The sequence below is a fragment of the Elaeis guineensis genome, chromosome 7, assembly GCF_000442705.2.
Source record: "Elaeis guineensis isolate ETL-2024a chromosome 7, EG11, whole genome shotgun sequence".
Taxonomy (NCBI): Eukaryota; Viridiplantae; Streptophyta; class Magnoliopsida; order Arecales; family Arecaceae; genus Elaeis; species Elaeis guineensis.
Window position 1 is genome coordinate 89,149,003 of NC_025999.2, and position 15,409 is coordinate 89,164,411.

At 36.5% G+C, this 15,409-nt stretch overlaps 1 protein-coding gene across 2 annotated transcripts; it reads left to right on the forward strand.

The window, feature by feature from the left end:
• The first annotated feature begins 1,863 nt into the window (after positions 1 to 1,863).
• Positions 1,864 to 12,028, forward strand: LOC105048766 (LEAF RUST 10 DISEASE-RESISTANCE LOCUS RECEPTOR-LIKE PROTEIN KINASE-like 2.4). 2 transcript variants are annotated; one of them, XM_029265827.2, is made up of 3 exons: positions 1,865 to 2,701; positions 5,303 to 5,338; positions 10,392 to 12,028. In XM_029265827.2, the coding sequence occupies exons 1-3, from the start codon at positions 1,894 to 1,896 to the stop codon at positions 11,489 to 11,491; spliced, it is 1,944 nt and encodes a 647-aa protein (XP_029121660.2). In that variant the 5' UTR covers positions 1,865 to 1,893; the 3' UTR covers positions 11,492 to 12,028. The 2 variants fall into 2 exon arrangements, with proteins under 2 accessions (XP_073117554.1, XP_029121660.2); XM_073261453.1 differs by lacking the exon at positions 5,303 to 5,338 and having other exon boundaries at positions 1,864 to 2,701.
• The last annotated feature ends 3,381 nt before the right edge of the window (positions 12,029 to 15,409 follow it).

Below are 15,409 nucleotides of genomic sequence, written 5' to 3' on the forward strand. Positions count from 1 at the left end.
TAGATCTTGGAAAGGGAGTTGCAGTAAGAGGCTTCGAGGAAGCCTATCTAATGGCCTAAGCGAGATGTTATTTGAAAGAATGTAAAGGATCAGACCTTGAAATTTCAGAGAAACTGATAGCCGGCCCCCTTGCGGGCTAGTTGATGTTTATAATCATTAAGCCGTGTTTGTAAAGGACCCACTGACATTGAGGATTCATTTGGTTGACGAAAAGTGGAGAGGAGAAGAGGCACTTCCTAAAAAATAGAGGAGAGATCTTTTATTTGGTTGAGATTTTAAGAAAAGAGAGAGTAAAAAAAGCTCATCCGATGAAAAGTCACTTTTCACATTTTTTGAAAAGTGGAAATCCATAGAGGAGGTAGATTTTGATACTTTCCATGAGATGGGAAGTTGTACTCTTTTTTTTTTTTAAATATCTCTTTAGATCTACGGCTAAAATTTTACAAAATATCAATAGATGATTATGATAAAATACTGAATAATAATATAATATTATATTAATATTATCCTAATATTTATATGAATATAATATTAATATTATAATATTTATTTTATTTTAATATTATTTTAATATTTATACTAATATAATATTTTTATTAATATTAATATAATATTAATATTAATATAATATTATATTTATATCTATGTTAATAAATTTATTATATTAAAATAATAATATTATATTAATATATATTAGTATTATATTAACATAATAAATTATTATAGTCTAATATTATATTATAATATAAATATAAATATAATATTAATATTTATATAAAGTTTATGAGCAAAAAAAAAAGTCTGATATCTATTAAATGTATAATAAGTAATTTACACAGTTTTTTCAGAAAAATAGATGCTTAACTAAATATAAGCTACTCTGCAATAAGTTACGTCAATCAAATATGTCAAAATTTTATTCTCAAAAAATAACTTTTCAGGAAGTAGCTTGTCGGGAAGTTATTTTCTGAAAAAAAAAATTCTTCCGATGAACTAAATGAGTCTTGAAACTTTGGGGAAGGGTTCAAGTTGTATCTTTTATATAAAAAGACAATTGATCTTTTTTAATAACACCGGTCATCATATATATATATATATATATATATATATATATATATATATATATATATATATATATATAAAATAATACTCTGTGAAGGAGTATTGGAGTGTTGCCAATTCAGCTTCTCAGATGAATTTTATTGTGTCACCTGAAAAGCACATCTCTTCATATAAAATTATATTATTAATATATGATATTATTATATTCTTACAATTAAAAGCTATTTATATATATAGTTGAAAATATGAAGTGATCATAAAAAAATGAATGAATATTATTTTATTATATATATATATATTTAATCTCATCAGATTTAGAAAAAAAATTATTTTGTACGTCCGATCTTGCACAATGTACGGACCTTCGATTTATTTTATTATAATTTACACAACTTTCAAAATCTTTCAATCTTTTCCTTCCATCAATCACCACAGATAATGAGATTAAGATCATACTTTGAAAGCTGTGCAAAGAACAATCCAACTGCTGATGCTACCAAAAAAAAAAAAAAAAAAAAAAGAAAAATCAATGAAAGATGCAATCCGTGCCGTTTGGGGAAACTGCTGTTTTTTTTTTTTGTTCCGACCAGTTTATATTAAGCCGTGTTGACTAGGACACTATCTCCCCATCGTGTGACCGGCCTGCGCTTCCGGGTCCATGTATGAATTTTCTTCTCAATCAGACATTCGACAATTCCCCCATTCTCAAGGTAGCCGAGAAACTGCTCAGAAGATACTGGGCTCGCCTCTTCCACAGAACGAGCCGGACGAGTTCTTATATAATGCTCCCGATCCACTTACAAATGCGCACCGGCGCGAGCTCATTTGTCAATGAGGCCGCTCCCTACGATGTGTCTAAGCTCTCTCTTTCCATCATCTTCTCAACTTCTTCTGTTCATCCTCCACTTCCTCGCGTTATCTTCTTTGCCCCCTTCCTTTTCCGAAACCTCCTACCATCAGTACATCGATTGCACTCCTACTCCGTACACCTGCGGAGCCATCAGGTTCAATATGGCCTTCCCTTTCCGCATAGCTGAACGGCGCGACTACTGTGGTTACCCGGGGTTTGACCTCGCCTGTACCAATTCCACTCTAATGATCCACGTTAACAACAAAGGATACCAAGTGAAGAATATCGACTACATGAACCACCTCCTCACCATTGTCGACGCAGATTTCGTCCAACAGTCATGTCCCCAACCGCATGAGAGTACAATCATCAATCTTGATCTCTTCGAGTACACAGACGCTGACGGGAACCTGACCTTGTACAACAACTGCACCTCCTTTCCCTCAACTTCAACACTTCATGGCGTTGACTGCTCCTCTAATACAAGCAACCGGCACTCATACTACAAGCTCGGTAATGATAGCACTTCAGATCTGTCGACGGAGTGCAGCTCAACTGCAGTCATACCGATAGATGTGAAGGCGGCGGACGGGCTGGTGAATGGTGACCTGAGCTTTAGGGAAGCAGTGCAGGAGGGGTTCTCGCTGAAATGGACTGTGGGAAGCGGGTGGTGTAGCGGATGCACCGACTCCGGTGGGATCTGTGGTTACAGCGACAACTCCCCAGATGAACACACCTGCTTCTGCTCCGATGACAAGATGCTTGACTCGTGTTCTTCATCCGATAGAGGTACGCCTGTGTGGTACTTATTAATCATATAAATATAAGACAACACTTGCATCAAAAATTACAAAAAAGAACAAGAAGAAAAATGTTAGACAGTTTGCAAGTTAAAAACCAACGCCAAAAATTACAAAAAGGAGTAACAAGAAAAATCTTAGATAGTTAAATCCAAGGAAAATTGCTGTATCCTCGATTCACAGAGGACAGATGCGTCTGGATGGAATGCTAATTGAGAAAGATCCTTTTTTTTTGTATGATGGTAAATTCAGAAAGATTGTTAATCAAAAAAAAAAAAATTCAGAAAGATCTAGTATTTAAAAAATTGATAAAATAAAAAGGAGAGATTTAGTACTTACAGAATTGATAACAAAAAGAGCATTGACCATGGAACATCGGTCAATTTATATGACCATCGAGAAATTTTTTTACTAATTTTTTCTATTTCAATAGATTCATTTCTAATTTTTGTTCATTTAGATTAATTATAATTATATTGAATATAAATTTTAAAAATTTTACATGGCTTTCTGAATCAAATTTGCTTTGCTCCGCCAATAAAGAACAGTTTTTTCAATAAAAATTGGACATGAATTCAAAAGAAATGGGAGTTAAGGAATTACCAATATAATTAAAAAATAATTTACCACCGTCAAGTGAATTTTTTTGATGTTCAAATTCTCAAAAATTATTAGAAAGTAGTTCATGGATCTTATTAATTTATCCAAAGATCTTTTGTGGAATCTTCTATATAAGAAAAAAATCATTCATAATTGTAAGTAAATTATTTTTTTTATTGCTCCACAGCATGGTTCGCTCAATAAAAGATCATATGTTTTGGCCAAGCAATCTTGTTCATTTTTATGACTGCAAAATCTTTTTTTTTTTCGAGCATATTTGTAGCAAATTTTTTTTTTCTAGAGCTTTTATTCGATTTATTAATTCATTGCTTAAGTTGTTATTTTTTTTTCATTGGTATAAACTCAATAATTATATAGGTCTCTATGGGGTAATTTTTTTGTCATGTGTGTATGTATGTATAGCATGATAACTCCCCCTCTTTCTTTGCAAGAACGATGGTGTCTGACATATGAGGAATTGACTTGGTTCAACAAATGGGACTAAGTCAAGGCATGTAATTCATGATGTGATGTCTTTGGTGGTATCCAAATTAGATATCTTGTTTTCCATATGGTGTAAGGTTTTGATGCGGTAAGAAAGAAAGCAATATGCCGGCCGGCACCTTACACATGGCTACAGCTTTTTTTTCACCGAGAGAGATTTCTCGTCATTAATTTTTTTTATCATTTTAGAAAGTTTTAAATGGATATTTAAATGCGACATTCCATCCCCATTTCGCATAGAATTAGAAGTTTAACATTAAAAAATGTTACTTCTCTGCGTCTATTAATATTTTGCTTTCTAATCTTCTATACAGCCTTCGGTTACAAGCACTCTTTTACGTCAAATGAAACCACCTAACGGTTTAATTGACTAAGTCAAACACCATAAAACCAATATGATCAAATAAGAATTTTTAATTTTACTTAGTACCTAAAATAATAAAATAATATACAATAAGTTAGAAAAATACATCAAGTTTTTTTAACTATTTGACCACTCAATTCCACTGTCTCCATCGGTTTCTTCTTATGTTTCTTTTCGTCGTATTCTTCTGCAATTTGCGGTTCTCTAGCTAGGCTTTCCGTTGCCTTTTTTTTTTAAATATAAATAAATATATATATATATATATATATATATATATATATATATATATATATATATATATATATATATATTGTTTTTCATCTTGCCCATCAGAGGAATGGTACGCTGCTCGAGTGACCTCTGCTGCCATCCAGCTACCGGACAAAGGTTTGGGGTGAATCCACAAGAGTTCACATACCTAAGTTCGCCCATGCAGTCCGGTCATGATGGCGATGATGCATCAGACCAAGGCTGCTGGCCGATGTATTGCATAGACCCTGATGCATGACAGCCATTACATATGTAATATATGGATGGCTATGATGGTGGACTATCTATGCATAATCTATGCAATTTAGTTTTTAGTTTACCTACATCTACAGGGCAAGGTCTTTAATTTCTTCCATTAAATCAAAGGGAACAGTATATACAAAGCTAAAACAACGATAAAAGATTAAATAACAAAGTATTTCTTATAAAGAACTCCCCATCCTTTCATATATGACAACAAAACTAAACCAGTCCTCAGTTTGGTCCTCGAAGATTCGAGAGCTTTTTGAGTCACTTCAATGTTCCTGTTCTTCTAGGTTGATGAGGGAATTACAGTCCTGACTACATCATTTTCCCTGATTCAATAGTGAAATATCACCTTGTATTGTCAAGTCAAATATAACCAGAGTTCCAAGAGAATAAGGTAAGCAAGTGGTATTATCTAATATTATACTCGATGCAAGAGTCAGAGAAAAGAGAGCACAGTGAGATGATAGTGGCTCCACTTTTGCCAGCCACAGCTCTTCACTCCTAAGAATTAAGATCATTGTAAAGCAATGAATAAGACATAGCAGATTGATTGCATTTCTATGGCTCTTTCAGTCTTGTGCTAATTTAGTACTTTTCTTGCAGAGGTCGACATATCCACCACAGAGCTGATCCTACTAGGTATGCTTCTGTTTTCTTAGTCAACTTCTGTTAAGAATTTTACATCTGAAATATTAATGGAAATTATATTTACTTTATGAATTTTTTGAGTCATGCAATTCAGCCCCACTTTTTGTGTTGTAGCTAATCCATATGAGCAATAGTGCTATTTTTTGATGAACCTCCTCAAATAACATCCTACAGTACTTCAATCATCAGTGTTGTGATTTTATCATCTTCCTATACCAGTTTGGGAAGTGGTGTTTATAGCGTAAGATTAATGTCCTGCTTTGTTGCATCATCTGCTCCTATATATGTCTGGGAGTATATCAAGTGAACAGTAAAGAATATATGGTGCCAAAAAAAAAAAAAAAAAAAAAAATCCATGATGAACTCCTTAAACATATCCAAATTAGGATGAAAGCTGAATGTTCATATTACACCTTACATTTAAATATAATGGGCCATTTATGGATCTTACCTGTTAGGCACGGTTCATACATTTTCTCTACCTCTTGTGTCTGATAAGTTTATGCTAGACTACTTATTTTATCTTTAAACCTCTTCTACTCCTTGACATCCTTTGGTGAACGGGATAATGACCATGCCACTCCATGATGGCAGCGTTGCGGAGGCAACGCATTCCTTTGGAAACAAAAGTGTTTTACCTCCTTCATGGAAGTTTCTAAACGGATGTTTCCAATCTGAAGCTTTTCTCAATCAGTCTTTAACCATAAAACTAGCTTCAGTTTCTCGCTGGAACATCCACGAAACTGCCACTCCGACAACACAAACCTAAAGCTTCGTTGAAGGAGTAAAAGATGGAGTCAATTTTCATGAAGCTGACAAAGCTTTCACACAGCTCTAAAAGTCATCAAGCTTTTAGCTTTGTTTTCCCAAAGTCCTAAAGTTTAATGTTACAAAGAAACTAGCCTTCATTTAATAAAATTCAAACTAAAAGAATAGGTAATTGATTAATAGATATAGGTTTCGATAGCTTCTCCTCCACTCATGAGGATAGGATGTATAGTGTCCTTGTTTTTTCAACAACACACAATGCTTGTGTTCTTAGGCATCATTTGGTTGAGAAAGGAAGAATGATGAGATACCATATGATTCGAGCAGTTGCTTAAAGGCCATATTTAAATATTTACCACCTAAGTCAGAATTAAGCTTCTAAATGATTATTGAAAATTTTATTTTGTGTAATGGTGCTGAGATTATTATAAACCTAAAGAAATTGGAAGTTGAAAGTTAAAATAGATCTAGGTATATCACGTGAAAAAAAAACAAACTCACTGTTTTTTAATTGAGGAGAACAATGGTATGCCAACTTACAACCAGTGAGAATAGACTTGTCATCACATAAATCTGAGCTTACTATAAGTTGCCATATGTTATAATATGCATAAAGACACTTTTATCTGATCTGCTTTGCATAATAAAAAGGGAGAAATGGACTCTACTTAACCAGCTGATTAAGTGATAGAGTACTGATCAGCATTAAATTCTATATAATAAGAGTCTGTTTGGATGACTAGGCTGAATATTTCATAGCAATCGTGAGGTCTAGCCCAGTTTATCTTTATAAATACCCATAGAACCATTGCAATGACTGGTTCAAATCCCATAGAAAGGAAAAAAGATCTGCTGAGGTTTTTTTTTCTCCTTTGAGATTAGGCCAGCCACTATAATAGTTTTCTGGATATTTATAAAGACAAGCTTAGCTCAGCCTTATTTAAATAGTTATATTAGCCCAAACTCATGTTTCTATGAGATTTTTAGGTCCAATTATCCAAACAGGTCCTAGATAATCTTCTAGATAAGAAAAGATAAGATTAAAATCTTCTCCATGTCGTTATACGATGGAATCTGAGTTCCTTCTAAGTTTAGATGAGAGGAGAGCTCTTGGAACAGATATGACATTTGAGGGGGGCCTCAAGGGATCTGATTAACTAGCAGTCAGAATTGAGCCATTAATTCTTCTAGCAGACATCATGATTATTGTACTTCATTTTATGGGGAAGTCATGTTTCATGCGTCCCATGTTCTTGTGAGAGTGAGAATGTACCTGAGACACATCAATTCTTGTACTGGTGGAGACACCAGATTAAGGATGAGCTTTGATGTTAAGTTTAGGTATATCGGTAAGAACAAAGTCATCAGGACAGACTTAACTATTCCTGTTCAGGCATTTCTCAAAGATCTATGCTCTTTCTTTTTGAGGGAGAGAATCTATGCCCTTTCCAGTTTCTTCTATCATTGGTTCAGCTTGTGCTGCATCTATGAATCCAAGTGGATCATGATGAATTACAGAGACGTTTAAAAATTAAACTGTGGTGAAAATATTCCTATCAAGCGTCTCCACCATGCCAGTCTAGAAGCTAACATCAACGGTTGAGTTTTGCTGCATGTTGATCCCACATCACCATTTAGGTTGGAAAATCTAAACACGCAGGCCTCTCTTTTGTTTCACAGACCCGGTATCCATTTCAGGTGGTAGATCGGATATGGCTTAGGTCTGAGCTTTCAATTCCAGGCTCAGTCTGAGCCTAGGCCATATCTACCACGTCAAAGCAAATATGGACCCTATAATAGTTTCATGCTTGTGATAGCTCGGTTTCTAGAAAATCAACCATTACAAACATAGATTGCTATTTGTTATGTCATAAGAAAGATTCTTTAATATTGTCGTTAATATTGTCGGAACTTTGAACAATTGGCTTTAAAACCTTTCACGGAATTGTATGTTAAGGACTTCCCGGTCCTTTTGGTTCAGAACTAATGGGCCAAATCGTGCTCCCATCTGATGGTTAGTATTGGATAAATAGTATAACTGATCACATTTATCGATATAAGTTTACCTAATAGATATGAAAACTTGTTGGATGGATGTCTGATCATGACATTATTTTTCAAGATCTTTTCACTACCACACGTACAGTAGAAAAAAAAAAAATCAAACAAAAACAATCAAAATGCGTGGATCAATCACAAAAGGACTCGTCTCTACGGGACATACAAACTTCACTATGAAAAAAAATTTTACAAGAAGAGATCTCACTCTTAACCCTCGTACACTCAATTTTTCTCTTACAAAAAGTTATCCCTCACAAAAACTCTCTCTAGAAAGACCCTCTGAATCCCTGAAGCGACCACTGTCCGCTGTCTAGGAGCCCTGCTCTTTTTCTTTACGGCATCCATGCGTCACCTCCTTCACGACTTCTCTGCTTTCCTGTAGCTGATAGAGCTGTGCATGAAAAATACTGTTCATGGGGGCTCGCAGGCGGCAAAAACTAAAACCACGCCCCTGTTTCACTTGATCAGAACCTTTTATAAGGCTTAAACCCAATTAGATTAAGTTTAACACTCTTAATTAAGCCCAAAATTCTTTCCAAGCTGTTGGATCATCACCGCAAGCCACCAGAGCCGTCCGATCACGATCGGTCCATACAATAGTGCCATGGACCGTGTGAAACGTGTAGGAAACGCCTACGCGGTCCATGTAGTTTGCCATGGACCTCCCGATCCACGGTGGACCGGGATCTGGGCTTCCAGCGCGGTGCGCTGGACTGGGCTGGCCCGCACATGGGCCTGGGCCTCGCTCACACCGGGCGCCTGGGCCAGGGCCGCCCCCCATGCGCCCGGGCCTGGGCCGGCCCATGCGCTCGTGCACCCGGGCTTGTCCGCTGGGCCGCGCCCTGCGCGCGCCCAGCCTGCATGCTGGCTGCGCTTGGGTTGCGCATCGCCGCTTGCGGTCGTGCCGCCATCACTCCCTCGGCCCATCGCCAACGGTCCTCCATCATCTCAGATTTTGTGCCGACTTCAAAAATTTGTATCTTCTCAATTTAATCTTCATTTTGGACGATCTTGATTTCGTTGGACTCTGTTTTTCATCGCGAACCTCGTTGTGGGCTTGATATGGATCAAATTTCGAGACATTAAATCCTAATAAAACTAGTGAGGACCGTTCAGTTCTTGACACGATTACTTTTGCTTGATATTTATGGTAGTTGCAGGAGCCAAAGAAAATCAGATATCAATGATTGGTACTCGGGGAAACTGTGAATAGAAAATGACAAACTTGTTACTTCGAAATGATTTCAATTGTATAATAATTTGTGTCCAGTGAAGCTGCATTTTTTCTCCTTTTCTTTTTCTTTAGCTGGTTAACAGACACGACTATTTTTTTTCTTGATGTGGTCTGCTTGGTCACTTTTATTATTATATGACATGAGTGTTGGAGAGGATTTTAACATAGAGGAACACACTGATGCTGGAATCTATGTTAGTTCTTCAAGGTGAATATACTGTGCCATGTTGGCATTTTGTCTTGAGCTCACTGGAATTCTAGAAAAATTTAAAAGAAAACCAATATTGAGGGGGTTTAATTCACTTCGTAGATTCAGAAGCCGTAAACACAATGCTGAGTTCTAGTAGAATGGTTATTTACAGTTATGATATCTTAGCTAGTTAATTAAAAAGAAGTGGATCCCTGATTACTCTGCTTCTCTAAATAAGAGGGATTTTTGGAGTACTTGAGTTTTGTGAGAAGTGGGTGGGTTCGAGTATCTTTGCTGAACGAGAGGAAAGTTGATGCACGGACGTATTCATCCTTTTTTTTTCTGAAGAAAAAGTAAGTATTATTTAATTGCCTCTTTTCTCACCAAAAAAAGGAAAAAATCAATTGCCTCAATCTATTGCTATTTTTTGTAGTTCAGAATGTGATTATAACTGCTAAGACTTAGTTAAGGTAGAAACCTGACTTACGAGAATAACAGTATTAAACAGCAGAAAATTTCTTCAGGAGCTTGTATATTATTTGTTATTAAGGGCCTTAAATACTTTTATCGCTTCCTCTCTCTAGCTCAAAATGAAGTTTAAAGACCCACCAAATTTATGGCTTTTAGGTCCTCAAATTTTTGTTATTAGGAACATAAAAGTTTGAGAGCATAAATTTTAAAAAGCTTTTTATTCCTTGCTTCAAATGTTCGGCTATATGCATAACAACCTTTGAGGTTGCAAGCATTGGCATTTTCCAAGTTATATTAATGTTTTTCCCCTTTATTTTCAGGTTCAATCGCAATGATCACAGCAGGTCTACTTTTCTCTTGCTATTTTTTCCTTTTCTCCCTCCATCGACACAGAAATCTGATCATCTTTTGGAGGAGTAAATCAAACAGTGCACAAAATATTGAAGCTCTTATGGAAAGTTATGGTTCCCTTGCCCCGAAAAGATACAAATATACAGATCTGAAGAAGATGACGAACTCTTTCCGTGACAAACTTGGCCAAGGAGGTTATGGCATTGTGTACAAAGGTAGCCTGCAAGGTGGTCGTTTGGTGGCTGTGAAGTTCTTAAGAAACTCTAGAGGCGATGGAGAAGAATTTGTGAATGAAGTTGTCAGCATTGGTAGGACCTCCCATGTTAACATTGTTAGTCTAATTGGCTTTTGCTTGGAGGGGTCAAAAAGGGCTCTCATTTATGACTATATGCCCAATGGATCACTGGAGAAGTACATCTATTCAGAGAAACCAAAAACTACTCTTGGTTGGGAAAAGTTGTATGAAATAGCAATTGGCATTGCTCGAGGGCTAGAATATTTGCATCGTGGGTGCAACACACGCATAGTACACTTTGACATCAAACCCCACAATATCCTTTTAGATCAAGAATTTTGTCCTAAAATCGCAGATTTTGGGTTAGCCAAATTATGCCCTCCAAAGGATAGTATCCTTTCAGTGACATGTGCTCGAGGAACCATAGCGTTTATTGCCCCAGAAGTCTTCTCTAGGAATTTTGGAGTTGTTTCTACTAAATCAGATGTCTATAGCTATGGAATGATGGTTTTAGAAATGGTTGGAGGAAGAAAGAATGTAAAAGCAAGTGTAGAGAATACTAGTGAAATTTATTTTCCACATTGGATTTATGATCATTTGGATCACGTTGGAGATTTACAGGCTTTTGAATTGACAACAGAATCAGAAGAATTTGCAAGAAAGATGATCTTAGTTGGTTTGTGGTGCATACAGATGATGCCTGGGAATCGACCTCCAATGAGCAGGGTAGTTGATATGCTGGAAGGAAGCATCAATGACTTGCAAACACCTCCAAAGCCGTACATATGTTCTCCTTCGCATTCATTCAGAGCTGCACCTAATCCTACTAGTTAAAATGATGCAACAAATGCTTTTATCTGCTTGTGCAATGCTAGGGACAATATACTATTAGACTTGGTGCTGCATATAAGACAAAGTCAAAGAAAATATGAGTCATCTAGTGATTATGTTACTTCAAAGCTATGGAATGGAGAATGTCAAGCATAGTTCACAGCAGCCAGCATCACTGGAGAAGAACTAAAAAGAAAAAAAGAAAGAAAGAAAAAAGCGTGTCCTTCATTCAAGTATATATGCAACCCTTGATAGGAACAGCTTTTGTAAAAGGTGAATCTAAACCTCCATGGCATCCATATGTAGGCAGTCTTCCAACTTTTCAAAAAATCTGATGAGGCTGAAAGAAGGGGACATGGAAAGATACTCCACAGAACCACTATGGAAAAATGTAGGTCAGCTTCCTGATTAACTGAAGACAATTATTAGAGCAATAGCTAAAAGCTTATTGTCTAAAGTCACTTTACGTTTACTTCTGACAGTTCTTCATATGTACCTTTACACTTGATATTGAATGTTTGGATCTGCATCTTTTCTTTTTTTGATGGTGCATTTGGATGTGTTACAAAATCATCATATTTTATAGATTGTGAAACTATTAATCATGATTTTGTCATGTGGTGTGTTTGTTTGTGGATAAAATTCAAAAAGTTCATGAAATCAGAAAATAGAAAATGTGTAGGTGTGTGCATGCACATGCACTTTCTCAATATTTCAGAATACTTGATGGTAGATCCATGTGGCCACATCGAAATATGTACAAATCGGCTTGCAGGAAAGCGATGTCAATCTAAGATGACAGAATTCACATTTTACAATTCCTAATATTGCAGATCCTTGGACAATAAACCGATGGATGAGACCATTCAATCAGAAAGAAGTTTAGACATCGTGGAATAAATCCAACAACCTCTTATTAATTGCATCATGATGGTTCTATGTCACAATGAGGTAGTGACATGATTTGTATAGGTTGTTGGGTGTAATATTCTATGTTATGCCATGTTTTCATATATACTGTCACGCCCCAAATCGGGGACATAACACGGCCATGCTACCGAGGGATGGAGCCCACGATAATACGAAGCCAATTCATCATAATCATCTAAAATCCGTCAAATAAAAAGATTTAATTCTATTATTCATCAAATAATCGAACCAATATGGGTTCAGAGCATCTAAATCCAAAAGCAAGTACTAACCCGAATCTCAACATTCATAAATAACTACAAATTCATGATTATAAAATAAATTAAACTTCTGTTGTCAAATTTTTCAGTTTGCTATGCCGATCTTCAAGCTTGGATTCCTTTTACCGATCCTAACCTTATTTCTCTGTTCAAACAAAAAGAAAACAAAAAAAAATATGAGCTACACTAGCCCAGTAAGTAGAACTTGCACTTCCTTATCGGATCAAGCATAAGTTTTTTTTTTATGATAATGCAATATTTAGAAAATAACAGATAATACAAAATAAAGTATTTCATAGAGCATATAACAAAACAAGTTATAAACTCATCATGCATGCATAAATCATGTATATTTCACAATCATGAATCGTAAATCATTTTCATCATGTATTCATGTCATGTTTCAAAACATTGCTCACAGATATTCGTGCTAAGGTCACTATTATACCCGTGACAGGGTCATGTTTCTTAATCGACAGAGTTCTTAATTCATGTGCCAACTTTATACCCGCTGGCAGGGCCATGTTTCGTGTGGATGCTAGCTCCGGATGTCGACCTTCCCGAAGAGATTCATTCATAGCCATCTGAGAGCCTTTGAAATCTTTATATCTTTTTCTTAAAGCATACATATATATAGATGGAAAAACAATGAAATTCATGCTTCATAATCATGCTATTTTCATAAGACATATTCATGAAATCAATGCTCATAATAAAACATGCTTTTTCATATCACATATGCCGATCCTTATTTTATGAAAAATTATGATTTCATCAATAGCAATTCTTTGCATAAAAACATGATCATTTAAAAATAAATAAGGAGCATAGGATCTACTTACCTCGTTCATCTTAGATCTTCGGACTTCGTTAGAAGAATCAGCTAATCCTATTTAAAATATCAAATCATTATCAAATTCTATTCCATAAACATAATAAGATTAAATCATAAAGAAAGAGGATCGTTGACCGGATGTGTCGGACCATCCAGATACCAGGGCAATTTAGGATCTTTTATCTGAGAGTCAGATTCAAGTGACTTGATCAAGAAATCGTGAGGCATAGATCGAATTAAAGTCAAGATCAATCAATAGGATTCTTTAATAATAAATTTGAAAGATCTTTGATACGATCAGATGAGGTTGACATACAGCACGGATATCAAAGCAACTTCAGATCATCTTGTTAGAGTCAATATGAGCTTCTAAAAGATAAAGGCATGACTCGATACAGGATTCATAGACCTTTTTTAGAGAGAGAAAGTCGATCATGAGAGAGAAAGTAGAGAGAGAAAGTGGAGAGGGAATCTTCGTATCCTTTAAAAGTGGCAATCATGATTGAGATCATCAGAGGTCATATCAAGTTGACTTAATATAGATTAATCATGATTGATATTATCAATTTCGAAAAAGAATCGGATCGGGATCCGATCTACTACACGAATTTCGTAGCTGTTCTAGATCATCATATTTTCATCTCGAGTTTATCCTAGGGTTTGTGATGTAATCAGAGAGAGAGAATGACCCTAGAGAGACGAAATCCATAATGAGAGAGAAAGGTCTAGAGAGAGAAAATAAAAAGAAAATCTAGAGAGAGAAAATATAGAGAGAAGGTAGAGAGAGAAAGTTCAATTTTAGAGAGAGAAAGACTTTAGAGAGAGATGAGAAAAACTTTCTCTCACATGTATTTATTATTATTATTATTATTAATATATATATATTTCTTTTTCTTTTTCTTTTTCTTTTCTTTTTAGAGAGAGAAAATAGAGAGAGAAGAGAGAGAAAGAGGGAGAAAGAGGGGAGAGAAGAAATTTTTCTATTTTCTATTTTCTATTTTGTTTTCTTTTCTTTTTCTTTTTCCTTTTTCTTTTTCTTTTCCTTTTCTTTTCTTTTTCTTTTTTTTTTCCTTTTTCTTTTCTTTTTCTTTTTCCCCCCGTGGCCTTCTTTGGCCGGAACAGGGGAGGACTAGAGGGACGTTGCCCGTGGTTCGGCGGGCTGTGGTGGCACGACCGGTGGTCCGGCAGCGGCGACCGACGGCGATGGAGCCGGAGATGGCCGGCGGCGAGGTTCGGCCAGTGGAAAGTTAGAAAAGAAATGGAAAAACAGGAGACCGCCCCTTTCCTTGAATTTTCTCCGGTCATTGGCCGATCACCGGCGGCCATGACCTTCGGGGAAGATAGGTAGAGGGGTGGGGGTCCAAACCTAGGGGTGCGGCGCCATGGACGGCGGTGCTGGTGGCCGAAAAAGGGAGGGAGATGGCTCGGCCGTACAGAGCAAAACAAGATCTTGGCTCTTTGTGGATTTTCCGATGAACCCGACGGCCGGCGAGGGTGCACGAAGCCATGGGAAGGAGGGGAAGGAAGAGAGGAAGGAGGGCCGGGGCTTACCTTCGACTTCGGTGAGGTTTCCGACGAGAAATCGCGGCGAGCACAAGTCGAGGGGCCGTGGCTTCAAACGAGAAAATCAGAGAAAAACTCTGACGATCGTCGGTGACCGAAGGATCTACACTTAGAGGAGAAGAGGGGGTTCTTATAGAGCTCGTCCTAGGGTCTTTTAATGGCCCTAGGACTCCGATTTTTGATCGGAGACGGGGAAGAGGAAGACTCCGATCGGGAATCTTCCTCCCTGCTCTGTTTTTTTTTTTTTTTTCCTGGTGGGCTTTGTGGGCTGGTTTTGAGCCCAATTGGGCCGGATTATCACATATACTTTTCTCTGGATTTGGTAAACATATA

Excerpts from the sequence above, each read along its gene's own strand:
- LOC105048766 (XM_029265827.2), top strand. The coding sequence starts at position 1,894 with ATGAGGCCGCTCCCTACGATGTGTCTAAGCTCTCTCTTTCCATCATCT. Across the intron at positions 2,702-5,302 it reads GTGTTCTTCATCCGATAGAG|AGGTCGACATATCCACCACA; the intron begins GTACGCCTGTGT and ends CTTTTCTTGCAG. Across the intron at positions 5,339-10,391 it reads CACAGAGCTGATCCTACTAG|GTTCAATCGCAATGATCACA; the intron begins GTATGCTTCTGT and ends CTTTATTTTCAG.